The sequence below is a fragment of the Calypte anna genome, chromosome 10 (assembly GCF_003957555.1).
Source record: "Calypte anna isolate BGI_N300 chromosome 10, bCalAnn1_v1.p, whole genome shotgun sequence".
NCBI lineage: Eukaryota > Metazoa > Chordata > Aves > Apodiformes > Trochilidae > Calypte > Calypte anna.
In genome coordinates this window covers 14,264,588-14,278,592 of record NC_044256.1, presented here as the reverse complement: position 1 = coordinate 14,278,592, position 14,005 = coordinate 14,264,588, and the positions used below count along the sequence as shown (strand labels likewise).

The window sequence follows — 14,005 nt, the reverse complement described above, 5'->3', positions numbered from 1 at the left end:
AGGCTGAGGAGACAAAGCAGATAATTTCACTCTGCCCTCACTGTTTGCCTCCCAGTAAAACTGCAACAAACCAAACACATCATGCTTCTAGGGCTTTTGAGATCTGAAGCTGCTCCAAGTCATATGAAAAGAGGAGCAAGGAATGTGACATGGGGAGGGATCGACGCAGAAAACGATGCACTCACTACTCAAGGCAGCCCCATCTACCACAGCAGGAGCCCAGCTCTGAACCCCAGGGATGGAAACTGCTTCTAAACCAGCAGCCTATATTGCTGTGGGAATGGACAATAAAAGCAATGGGATGCCAGGTAACACCTGGCAAAAATGGGTTAAACAAAAATAGCAAATTAGGGGTAACCAGCTGGCCAAACATAGCACTGCCATCCACACAGCCCACGTTAGGCTCCAGAGCTTTGATCTCCCTTCTGTGTTAAAGCAGAGTTTATGATATAAAGGAAAAGCAACAGGAGACTCCAACAACAGTGCACATTTTATCTTTCTCTATGCACAGATATGAAGTATGAATAGCATCAAAGAAAGCATGAAAACCATCAAGCCTGGCCCACATCCAGAGCAAAGGAAACAGCCATCCATCTAGTCAAAGCCAGGACAGATATGTCTATATCTAAGGGGAAAGCAACACAGCAATCCAGGTTTCTTGTCACGGATGGGTTCATCTGCAGGGCTATGATATAAACCCCTTTTTTTCCTCTTCCCTCCAACACAGCAGGGTGAGATCCAACCCAGTCTGAAGCCTCACTTGCCACAACAAAGCTCAGCAGAAGCACACTGTGAGGTTCTCCCTGATGCTCTCAGATGAAGATGAGCACATCATCTCTATCATCCAAGGTAAAGTCAAAAGGGCCTGGCCCTCCCCTCATTAACACCAGCACAACACTGTTGACTACAACAGAGAACCACAAGCAAATTCAGCCCACAGATGAATTTCACGCTGATACACAAACTTCAAGCAGATATTCATGTAGATAACAGCTCATTAAAGATTCATAGAAAGGCTCTGAGTGCTACAGAAAAGTTTATGGTTCTTCATTTTCATGGGAACAAGGTCTTTCTCCCCCTCCACAGCAGCTCACCTTGTATCTTTGTTCATTTCCATGGTTTAAGTTCAGGCATTAGAGTTTCCTACTTCAGTCAACGAGAGTTGAGATGTGACTCAAAACTTCTTGGGAATGCGCTAGATATATTTCTAGCTACAGTTTGTGGCATCTTCATCTTCTCCACAAGCCAAAAATCACAAATAGGGGATTCCAGCATTGCTTGAGTTTTTGAGGGCAGGAAAGGGAAGAGATGGGCTGAGAGCAGCACAAGCAAGTGGGTCTAGAAGATTCTACTTCCACACAAATTTCTCTCATGCTTTACTAGAGCAGAGGAAGGGGTAGGAGAACACCACAGGAACTCAAAAGCTGAGCAATGTTTCTTGAGAAAAGGGCAGTGTTCATTTTTCCAGGCAGTGAACTCTTTAAGGCTGTGTAAGATTCATTAAGCCTTTGGTCGGAAGAATTCCAGTATCCATTGCATTTCTACTGTTGCCGCTGTTACTGTGGGCCATGTCCATATTAGCTGGGATTAGAAGTTTGTTTTCTCTGGAACTCCTTCATGGATGGAGTAGTTCCAAGATACTAAATGATGTAGCCTGATAGCTCAGGAGGCAGAGCTCCAAGATTCCCCATTGATCCCCCTTAGGAAAAGCCCCAGAGTAGGAAAACACTTACCAGGGTATAAAATGAAAAATAAGAAGGAAAAAAAAAAACAACCCACCCCAAAACATACCTATTTGAGACCATGGACAAAATGAAAAGGCTATTTTCAGGTCTTGAGATGCCTTGTGATTTGAGTCAAAGTTATCCTCCCTGTTCAGAGGCAGAGCCAATGCTTTTCTCCAGACTGCACTGAGGTACAGCTATTTAAAGCCACTTGGAGGCCCACTGCATGGTGGAAAACAGCCAGATCAGTTGGGCCTCATCAGTTTTGTTTTCATTAGATTGAAGCCAGAGTATGTGGAATTATTTGTAAGAGGACCAGGGAAGGGGGAAGGAGTGGGTACCTAGCAGTTTCACCCACTAAGTACTGAGTCTCTGCCTCATTTAAATCATGCTGGTCAGAAAGGAGGTACCTGAGCAAAGAGGGTGGCTTGATTTGGACCTTGCAACACCCACATCTGTGCCAGGGTGCATGGTAAAACTCTTGGTCAGACATTAAAACAATCTTCCCAAATTTTTTTCAAAATGACTGAGATTTTGGGGATAGCTGACATCCTGGGCTACTGCCTGCCTCTGTCCTGCTGTGTGCTTGCACCACAATGTCCAGGAGCCTTCTCCTCAGCAATTCTCACTGCCTGGAGCAACACCCACATCTTCCCACCTCCACAACTCCCCATTTCTCACCACTGTGCATTCTGCCTGCCTCTGCACTCCAACAAAACCTGCAGGACCTGACACAAAAGATCTCATCCCAACAAGTAATTAACCATTTTCATCCCCTTGGTTTTTAAATGTATTCTTTTGTCAATTTTAAAAATTTATGGAGGTTTGGGGTTTCTTTTTTTTTTTTTTTTTTTTTTTTTTTTTTTTTTTATTTGTTGTTGTTTTGTGGTTGGGCTTTTTTTGTTGTTGTTGTTTGTTTTGTTATTTTCAGCAGCCTTCAGAGGGTTGCCAATTTAAGCACTCTGCCCAATGTTACAGGAGCTTCTCACTTCCACTTTGCCTGACAGGTATCTGCATCCCTCTGCCACCGCCTCTGCTCCCCAGCCGCTTCAGATAGCAAGAGTTCCCTCTAAGCATTTTACACTGAGTTACTGAAACCACTGACTAATCTGCTCAGAAATTAACATCCACTGAGAACGAATCTAGTTGGCCTCATGTTCCTTAATTGCTGATTAATTCCAATTATGGTACAGCTGATCCACCAGTACCACAGATCACCACATCAAAGAACCAACCAGCAAAGGAAACCTGTAAGTTAGAAGAGAAACAGCCCTGTTGCAAACTTCTTTTCAGCCTGAAAGTGCTTCATAAACATTCATTTGTTATGCTTTGCTCATTCCCTGGGGAGGCAGGAGCTGGTCCATTCCTTATGCAGATGGCAAAATGGTGGCATGAGCAGGACCATGGTTTCTCCAAGGTCCCTGGAGGAACCGATGCAAATCATGGGGACTCAAGAGGGTATAGCCCCAGTTCCCAGGCTCCCATCCTCTCCAGGAGCAATGGGGTTAAGAAGGGGACTGAAGCAATTGGTGAAGCCAGAGGGCCAAGATATGAAAGCAGACACCAAAGGAGGCACACAGGATGGATAGGAAAGCACACAACTGCTGTGTCTGGGACCTTCCCTGCCCAGGCAGTGCTAACAATGCTCTGCTGCTCTTCGGAAGAGCTGATCAAGGCCCAGGATAAACACTTGTAGCTCCAATCTCTTTATTCTGACATCTGCTCCAGCAATACCTTATGTCATCTAGAAAGGCCACAGCTGCCCTCCAGGAAGCCCAGGAGCAGTACAAGCCTGAAAACCTGAAGTCTTGGTAGCTGCATCCTGTGGGGAAATGTGATTTAGTGGAGTTTACAAGCTGAGGAGCACAGGAGAGCTCCACAGGCAAGGAGGCACTGAGCACTACATGGGAGTTGTAAATGGGAACAGGAAGAGCTGAGGGCAAAAACAGAGAGAGAGCAGTGGGAAGCCTTAAGGAATGAGGTTTTGTTGATTTATTTTTTTTTTTTTTTTTTTAGGATGTTGGGATGCTGCATTGCCTGGAATCACTGTCCTTCACCTGTGTCTTTCCAGTACTCCTATTCTGCTGATTGTTTTGGAAATGAAGGCTGCCACCATATCTCTTCTTCTCTTGATAACTGCCCCACTAGATGGTTCTCAAAATAAGTTGCCTTCTGCCCAAAAATATTTCAGAAGAATGTAATTAATCTTCCCAGGGGAGAGCTCCTGCCTTCAGATTTTGTTTTGAGACCATGCTTTCTTACCTGCCTGTGTGTGGCAAGCTCTAAAACACACGCCCCAAGGCATAGGGAGGGCTGTGCTTTCCCCAAGAGGGAGGAGACAGCAAGCAGAGGAGCACAGCACTTCAATCTTATTTCACACCACATAATTCTACAGAAGCCTTTGTGTCTCTTTGCCCCACTTATGCCTTTCGCATGTGCTGATCAAAAATCAGGAGAGCTGAGGGGCAAAGAAGGAGGCTGAGCTTCCAGGCCTCTGGATGGGGAGGCACTGCAACATGGAATCATACAGGAACACAGTTGCCCAAAACCCATTTTTCCTCTGCTAGAGGATTTCAGCCTTGAGAAGAAGAATTTTAAAATTAAGTTCTTTCTTCTTCTCCACTGTCTACTATCAAAAGTCTTGCCTGCACCCACAGCCAGGTGTCCTCCTCTATGTATGCTGCTCCTTGAAGCAAGAGCTGCCCACACCAGGGCAAAACCCTGCAAAAACATACACTTCTAATGGCATTTTCAGTTTTGTACATGGAACTAGATATAAGAGATCACAGTCCACAGCTATAAATTCAACCTCAGTGTCAAAAAACCACCCTCGCACAGAGGAAACCGAGCTGAGAAGCAGCCGAAGTGCCAGCAGAAAGCTGGGAGAGCACGCACACAACCTGCTGCGTGTGGGACACGTGGGATAGCCAGTGGGGAAGCATGTGAGAGAAAAGCAGAGAGTGATGCTGCAGCACAGAGCACGTGGCAGGAGCAGGGGAGCGATGGAGAGGGGCTGGAGAGTGCATGAGCGCACACGTGTGGGGCTGGGAGAGCAACGCTGCTGAGCGTTTCCTCTCACTTTACATTATGGGTTTAATGGCTTTTAACAGGAGACTTTGTAAGTGATCAGGAATTGGAACAAAAGGAGCTGGGGGAATAATTATTCTAACCAGGGGAGCTAAAGAACATGGCAAAATCGCGTGCTGAGCAATCATGCTAATTAAACACACCCAGAAGAATCGGGATAGAAATGCCAAATGGTTTTCACTTGGCTGCCCTGATCCACTAACGGCCTCCTCACTTTGGCTTCCCCCAGCTGTGGGAAGGATGGCTCTGGGTGACTCAGTTTGTAGCAATGAAGGATGGAGCTAAACAAGTTACACAGAGGGATCAGTCCCCCCGGGAGTGGGCTGAAGCGATGCTTGGCCTGCCAGAGTGAACAGTGGCTGTTTTGCACCTGTAGCCTGGGAGGGACTAAATGCCTCCACAGCCTTCAGCTGAACAGCAAGGATCCAAACACACTTCCCAGAAAGCAGAACAGCTGCTGGCAACTACCAGCATGAGGCTAAACACATCCCCCAGCCACAAACCAGGTCCTTTCAGGCTGGTCAGCCCTGCTGCATGATTGCCTCTGCAATTAGCGGTGTTACTCACTGTGCTGCACCCTTGCCTGCACAGCTTTGAGCATCCACTCATGTTGGTGCAGGGGCTTTTAAAGGTAAGGACATTTTCTATGCAGTGAGCAGTGTCCTGATCCTCTACTTCTTAAAATGCCAGCTGGGGTTCATGCAGTGATAGAATCAAAAAAGCAAGAACACTGAAACATTTGCAAATTTTCACCCATAAAAAGCAAAGACTAGGAAAATGTCCACATTGTAGGGAAAAGAAATTGACACAATATTGCTCCAACAGACTAGAGGAGTTACAGATCCTAATAAAAGCTCCCATGCACTCAGCCTGGCATAAGGCCCATGACAGACTACTCATGGAGCTGCTGAGCCTCGACCTCTCAGGGATGTCAGGAGAAAATCTTCCTTGGACATTGCTGAGGCCCAGCAGGGCATTATATGGGTGCAGAAAACACAATTAACAGAAGATACACAGTGGTGAAATCACATGCTGAGTACAAGGAAGTCTCTCTCTGTCCTTTCCAACCTCTAGGAAAAGGTCCACCTCCAGCAACTGCTTGGGATGAGAATCCTTTTCTCTCCAGCAGTGCAGACCTGGGTTTTGTTGCACCAGTTGCCTGCACTGGCACAGAGTGAGAGCTGCACCTAGGGGAGGTGGGACAGCAGAAAAGCAAATAACCACTGCCATCAAGTAACAGCTTTGTATTTAAAAAGCAATGGTTTGTTTGTTAATCAACAGGTCCATTAACACAGAGCAAACGCCTCTCTAATGGATACCCACAGGATCACAGGCTGAACTATTTGTGTGCAGCATCTTTTGATTGATTCAACCTAAAGATCATCAAGTAAATGAGAGAGGATGTAATATTTCTGCAGGAAACATTCCACAGCAGATACATTGATTGTGACACTCAGCCAGCTGCTGTGTGCCAGTCTCTTCTTAAAGAGACTTTATATGTGATTCTCTGATTAAATATTTTGATACTGAGAAAAAATCAGAAGCATTGCCTCAACCAAGCCAGGCACTTGACCCATGGAGACCTGGTACCCTGCCAAGGAGGATGGCATGAGTGGCTGATGTCCAACCTGTCCCCCTCTTCCTGCCCTCAAGGCTCACAATCCTGTTCCCTTGGTCCTTGCCTGGTAGCACAAATCCCTGCCACTCTGCTGCCTGGCCTCTTCCCACCCACCCCTGAATCTTTGACCGAAGCCAAGGGAGCCTGTTTGGTGGCACACCAGGAACAGATCTGTTGACTCATTTATTCAACTCCTACTTGCAGCTAAAGCTGCAAAATCATGATCCATTTTGTCTGCCAGTGCCTCCCTGACTCCTTTTCTATCACCACAACAAATCCATTTTTAATCCAAAGGCCACTGAATGGGAGAGGAGGAGGCAAGGCTGAAAATAAGGAATACCCTGAGAACAAAGGAAGAAAAGTTGAGGACCCATAAGAAAAAATGCTAAGGAAACCATCCACTGAATAACTTGCCACACGTCTCTCCCAGCCAGCAGAGATGGCCCAGGAGCCAGAGCTCAGGGCTTGCTGCAGTCTTCAGTTTGCAAAGGAGATTCTTTTCTCCACAGACCAAACACTGGCCTGACACCTCCTTTATGAGCTGTTGAAGAAAACACCATTTTCTGCATGAATTCTACAAAAACACAGGGACACTTCCAGTTTACAAGCAAGCCCTGCCACAGCTCACCACACTGCAGCCTTGGAGCTGTCAAAGCCACCCTGAACGAGACCAGTGAGGCCAGGAGACCTGGGCTGCTGCCATCACCACATGATTATTTCACATGCAAATGAGGCAGACAAATTGAGACCAGACCCTCCTGTTCCCCTCTGAGCTACTCATAAATAACACAAGTGTGAGGCAGGTGAGAGGAGTCTCTGAGGCGGGTGAAGCACAGAGGTACAAAGGACCAAACATCCAATTGGAGACAAAAGGAGAAAGCTGAACACTCACCCAGGTCCCAGAGAGACACAGCTAACCCTTCCCTCTTGGAGATAAGCTCCATCAAGAGGGCATCCAGCCTGTTGGAATAATGACTCCTCGAGGCAAATCCGAGGTGTCAGCAGCTACAAATGAGGGTCTTTCTCTGCTGTAGCTTCCATCCTGTCTCCCCTCCAGTACCAGCAGGAAAAATCAAATAACAAAAAGAGCCTGCAGGTCCCATTAAGGCTGAACTACATGTGGCATCGCAGCCTCAGAGCCAGGCAACAAGGTAAGAGAGCTGCAGGTATAAGCTTGGCCATGGATGTTGGGCTCCTGCCCCCATATCATTTCTTTTCAAAGAAGATAAAATCAAGTTTGTATCGACTACTGAGAAAACAAGACAACATTATACAGGACACAACCCTCCACAATCAAATTAGGGCATTGCAACACCATAACCAGCATGGAATATGTAGCCCTGATAGCATATAGGATCAAGAAGAATGATTTTATGCAGCAAACATTAGAAGACAAAAGGAAAATGAATCATACCAGGACATCAAGCAAAACCAGAGTGTGAGGTAAGTTTGGGGCAGCAGAAACAAGCAGTAGCTTTATCTTGAGGCTTCCCTCCCAAGACCATCCTGTATCTCCAAATCAAGCTGGCCTCCCACTTCTCAGAACTGGTCATTAAATACATGGCAAATGTTGGGAAAAATCTTTGTCATTTCCTGCAAAGCCTCCTGGCTTCCCCATCCCTGGAGCTCTGACAGTTTCCAAAAGTGTAAAGCCACTGTTCATAGAGCAGGTTTCCATCCATGGCCCTCCCCATGTCAGCAAAATACCCAAAGCCACATGCTCAAGGTGCTGACTTCAGGCGGGCTGAGATCTGTTTAGATAGGGGACTTAGTGTCCTACTTTTGCTATAAGTCACCACTTCTGTGTCTATATATAACTTGCACACAGATCATCAGAAAATAAAACCCAAACACACTGTTGAGCTCTGCAGACTTTTGCCATCATGGTTTGTCATGCAGCTCTCCTTCCAATCCTCTCCCCCAGATCACATCTCTCAAACATCTCCTGTCCACGCCCCCCTTCATCAGCATATCCCTAAACAAGTCACCTCCCATCCCAGCTCTCATCACCCATGCAATCACCAGCCAAGACAAATCCATAAATCTCCTTCAACCCAAAAATCTATAAGAAGGAAGGGAGGTTTGCAGTGGCCCAAGTGCACCTGCTGGTAGGTACTTACGGTGATGTGGAAGTCACCACATGTGGTGGAAATGTGAAGGTGGGTTAGTATTAGCTGTAGCAGCATCACTGGTCATGATTACACCAGGACTGGATGCAGAGCCTGGGCCCTGCATGGGCTGGGAGGTGAGAACTTCCACCCAGACAGGACAAAACCCAGCTCAGTACAACTTCCCAGTGCCTGTTTAACTTAATCAAATGTAGAAATACACAGCCAATACATCCATCCTACTACATGCAGGAAGGAGGACACAAACCTTCCTAAAACCTTTGACTTCTCTAGTGGTCTGTGGCAGTGGGTTCCCAACTGCGTAATGAGCACATTAACTTCAGATAAGCTGATTCTCCAGAGATGAAGAGATGAAAAAGAATAATCGAAGTAAACTGTGATAGAGTTTTTGATTAAGCAGCTGATGATCAATAAAAGTTATCTGCAGGGCAGGGAGTGTTAATGAGCTACCATTCACACAGCAAAGGAACATCTGAGCCCAGGCTCCCCACTCCACACAGCCCAAAGGAGCAGGGCTCCTCCAGGACTGACAACACAAGAATATGGGCTACCAGGGCCTCAGGTGTCCCCTGCCCTCATTCTTGTTAAAAGGGCAATGGTGGAAAAAAGAAAAGAAATCACCTTAAAGGGGAACGTGGCTAGAAATAGAGGAATGAAAAATATTAACAGCCTGACTCGAGGCTTGAGATGCTATGTCTGAGAGCAGAAAAAAAGTAAATTGAAAATGCCTTCATAACCTGCTCAGAGAGCTCCAGGAATTTAAAGAGGCCTCAGAGCCCTGCAGCTATAACACAGCATCAAGCCTGGAGCAAGAAGGACCAACCAGGTGGGCTACCAGCCCCCTGCAAGCAACCAGTGGCTGAAGACACAAACACCCACAAGCACACCCCACAGCTACTATCCCTCTGCCCCTTCCCCCACAGTGATGTCATTGCAAAAAAGCATTAGGTGTTAAATTTTAATACTTATTAATATCTTAAATTCATCCCCAAAGATTCTGAGGCATTAAAGAGTGGACTTTATAGAGACTTTCTCATACTGATGTAGCCACCTGTTTAATAGCAAAGCTGTGCATGGGTTTCAGAAAGCAAGTGGAAAGGAGAGCTTCAAATTAAAGCTACAGAGAAGAGACAAGACTCACATCATCAGAGACATAGCATATCATTACCTCTGCCTGAATTTAGCTATTTTACTGTAACTAATCATTTTACTTTTCCAGAAATGTCCAGAGAACTGTTAGTGACCGCAGGGAGCTGCTACAATCTCTGTATTACATTTCCTCCCAAAGTTGCCTCCTCTGACAGCCCAGCCCAGCCCAGCCTGCCTACAAAAGGGATTTGTTTTCCCAAAACTCACTTAGCTCCCCCAGTCCTTGGAGGGTCTAGGGAAAGCTGAGAAAAAATCAGCAGACAGGATACTCTTTCTGGAGTGTCCCACAGGGAACAGAGAGGATGAACAGCACATTAGGATTTTTTTCCCCCAATTTCTCAAATTCTCACGGAACTGGGGTTTGCAATTGCCCTCTGCAGAGACCGTGTCAAGACAGATCATTAATACTGCTTGACGCTGAGGATCTTTTGTATTAAAAAAAAAGCACTGCAATTACTTAGTTCAAATAACTGTATTATTCATAAGATCCATATCTATCATGGATACGGTATTTACGCTGCTATGGGGAAATGTAATAAATAAGGCAATAAGAGCTTCCTTCCTCCAGGTCAAGATGAAAGTCTGCATCTTGGAGAGCAGAGCTTTCCATGGGCAGTGAGGTTCATATCCCAGTCTCCCCGCTCAATTCCTTCAGCCAGGAACTAAAGCCAAGGTAAAATAAAAATCTTCCTCTGAGCCCAGCACTCGGGCTCCAACCAACTTCAGCTCCAACCAAACAGGCCAGGAGGCAATGCCCAAGTGGAATGAGGCTGGAGGAGCTCCTAGGAGGTGGGCAAGGAAACATCTCTTCAGAATTAGTCAAGAGAGCCAAGCAGAAACATATTAAGACTATAGCATAGCCTCCATAAAGATGAAAGGAGAGAGTTTGATCTAAACTACCCAGTAAGGAACAGAAAAAACTCAGAATTGTCATTTTGTGGGATCATACTACACAGCTGACAGCTCCAAGAACTTGTTCATCTAAACACCTGACTCCAAAAGTCTGGCTATGAAAGGACTTCAGGTGGCAAATCATAAACACACAACACGGTCCAATGGGCTGAACATGGGCCAAACTGCTAGCTGTCAGCAACCTGGTGTGACCTTGAGTAAATTGATGCCTTTCCAGCTGCCTCTCCTCATCCAAAAAATAGAGATGAAGATGCTTGGCAGCCCCTTGATGGGTTGGAAGGAGAAATGAGTCTTTCTAGGAAATCATGGAGGTACAAGATGCCAGGTTACTTCTTCGTGTTAAGAAGAAGATAAAATATTTCCCATCCCTCAAATATTCAACTGCCTGCTGTGCTCTCAGTAAGGTTCCACTGACATTTGGGCTTTGCTGGGATTTGGCATGAGAACAGGACAGTCCCACCCCATCTCTGGAAGTTTCCCAGAATTTATTTTTAGCACAGTCCTCAGCATGAACATTTCTGTTGGTTTTGTATGGACTCATGCTGATCTCCGACTCTGAGCTAGCTGCACCAGTAGCCAGGACCATCAGGGGAACAGACAGCACAATCTCCCCACCCTGAACAAGGTGTCTAACACGGGGCAGACCCAAAGCATCCTCTTTTCCTCCCACATGTAGGATGGAAGCTTTGGGCAGCCACCTGAGATGGTAGCCAGTTCTCCTGCTGTCTAGGAGAAATTAACTTATCCTAGTAAGTCAAGAGAGGTTCTCCTCCCCCTCTATTCTGCATTGGTGAGGCCGCACCTGGAGTATTGTGTCCAGTTCTGGGCCCCTCAGTTCAAGAAGGACAGGGAAGTGCTTGAAAGAGTCCAGCGCAGAGCTACTAAGATGATTAAGGGAGTGGAACATCTCCCTTATGAGGAAAGGCTGAGGGAGCTGGGTCTCTTTAGTTTGGAGAAAAGGAGACTGAGGGGTGACCTCATCAATGTTTTCAAATATGTAAGGGGTGAGTGTCAGGGAGATGGAGTTAGGCTTTTCTCAGTGATGACCAGTGATAGGACAAGGGGTAATGGGTGTAAATTGGAGCATAGGAGGTTCAAGTTGAATATTCGAAAAAATTTTTTTACTGTAAGGGTGACAGAGCCCTGGAACAGGCTGCCCAGGGGGGTCGTGGAGTCTCCTTCACTGGAGACATTCAAAACCCGCTTGGACACGTTCCTATGTGATGTACTCTAGGTGGCCCTGCTCTGGCAGGGGGGGTTGGACTAGATGATCTTTCGAGGTCCCTTCTAACCCCTAGGATTCTATGATTCTATGATTCTAAAGCATGACACACCAAACAGGGCCCTAAGCTGGCCTTAAAGGACCTTTCAAAATCATGAAGCCCTTTGCCAAGCTCTTCACATCTTTTTGGGGTTGGATTGTGAACTCAGTAGCCCACCTGAGAGAAGACTTGAATATGAGGCTGCAACTTTCTGGTATACCAAGACCTCAGGTATGGCTTGAAGCATGAGGTCCTTTGCTTTTGTAAGCACCTAATGGCCACCATCTCCCCTTGCACAATGCTGCACATCAGTTACAGTGCAGAGCTGTAAAATGACTGATACTTCTAATACAAAGGGGCTGTCATTTATTTATTAGCTGGCGACAGGCCCTGCAGTCCAGGATGGATGCATTATAAATCAACTGCATTTCTAATCATTAAAAATTCATTCAATTCATAATGTAGGACACTCGTAATTTCCTTATTAGTGTTGAGTGTGAAGGATTTTTCTTTCTCCTCCCTTGGTTTTATTTTGCTTCTTTGCTTTCCCAGTGATCTTGATCATCTGAGGATTACTTGGGCTTAATCCTGCAAGAAGGAGGCGGAGGGGTGGGAAGGGCTGAGGGAAGACAAGGGCTCAAGTAATTTTGTTCCAGTGTTTTCTTCTAATTGCAAATTTGCCATATATACTTAGGAGACTGAGCTGCTTTGTCTCCCAGTCACACCTACAGGAGCCAGAGAAACTGCTCATCCTGAATTTAAGAGATGCTTGTAGAGAAAAAAAATAACAGGTCCCTTTTCTCTCACAAATAGGAAAAAAAGGAGATACTGTGATGGGACAGGGAAGGATGATGTAAAACCTGTTAAGCTGTATTACCAGGATAAGAACTGTCCAAACATTATAAAACAGTACATTTCCAATAGATAAAATACATATATGATATATATACACACACACACAAATAGGTAGGCATAGTAACCTTCCTAATAGTGCTCCAATTCATTGAGGAAAAATAGGTTAGTAGGGCTGAAAGGTGTGAAACTTTTGCAGACCCACAACTGTGACAAAGAACCACAAGCACTGCTGAAGGTTCAGCCACAAATAGGAACTTGGAACCAACATCAGGGAAAGCTGAGTCTATACAAAGCTCTAAGTCACGGCTCAGTTTGAAAGCTGCATCCCATACTGACCACGCTTGACTGCAGACAGCAGGACAGCCCCATCCCTGATGCACATGCAGAAATTTTCATCCTTTCACTGAGTTTCAGTTTATTCCTGTCTCTGAAATGGAAGTACCCAGGTGGGGCCAGGAAGTGTGTGGGGAGGGGAGGGAACAGATTTAAGCAGGGTTCAGCATTAGGTAACTTGCAGTCTGTTTAGGAATGAGCATCCAGGAATCTAAAAATGGATTATGCAATAAACCCTGCTTTAATGGGAGACAAGCCTGGGCATTGAGAGCACTTCTAACATGCTGTGAATTCAATGTACTTTTCACCTCAAGATGCTTGCATACAAATCTTACATCAGCTACACATGGGAATGGGTTTGCTGAGTTCTCAGCCACTGTTCACTTCAGTAAATCAGGCCACATTCAACAAGGCATTGAGTTTGCACTTAACCATGGTGTCAGACAGGAGCTTCAGGCCAGGGCTTCAAGAGCACACCTGCAGAAGTGGTGCTTCCCTTAGCAGCAGCATCTTCCTTCCTCCCACCAACCCCACTGGAAGTAAACCCAATCTTTCCCTATGCCCACCAGAGCAAGACAGCCAGAAGGATGCTGAGCTGGTCTGAAGTGTTCAGCAACCAAGAATGACAAATTCTGCATTTTTGTTATATTACACATGAAGCAATTGAGCTTCACTGGTCTGCACTGTTCTGCCTGGGAGGCACCAGCCACCACCTCCTGCACACACCATCTCCCCCAAGCCAGTCACCACGCTAGGTTGGGACACAAAACCCCCCTTTGACATGAGAGGCTCTTTAGGCAGAATATTTTTTTAACATGGGCCTTTCGCCAGCTTTCAGGACAGAATGGAGTATTTTGGGCTGTCTAGCCCCAAAACAGCACTCAAGATAGTTTTTTATTTTTCAGCCTCTACTGACATACAGTTCCTCTGCTAGAT

At 45.9% G+C, this 14,005-nt stretch overlaps 1 protein-coding gene across 6 annotated transcripts in view; it reads right to left on the bottom strand.

Moving 5' to 3' along the window:
• Nucleotides 1–14,005, bottom strand: part of NTRK3 (neurotrophic receptor tyrosine kinase 3) — a 204,930-nt gene that overhangs the window by 71,486 nt on the left and 119,439 nt on the right. The window contains exons 15-16 of one of the 6 annotated variants that reach the window (XM_030456761.1): nt 7,207–7,243; nt 2,252–2,292 (exon numbers count right to left, since the gene is read on the bottom strand). The exons of the other annotated variants lie outside the window; for them this stretch is intronic. Coding sequence (XP_030312621.1) covers nt 2,252–2,292; nt 7,207–7,243 — 78 coding nt within the window. The remainder of the gene's footprint in view (nt 1–2,251; nt 2,293–7,206; nt 7,244–14,005) is intronic. 6 annotated transcript variants of the gene reach the window in all.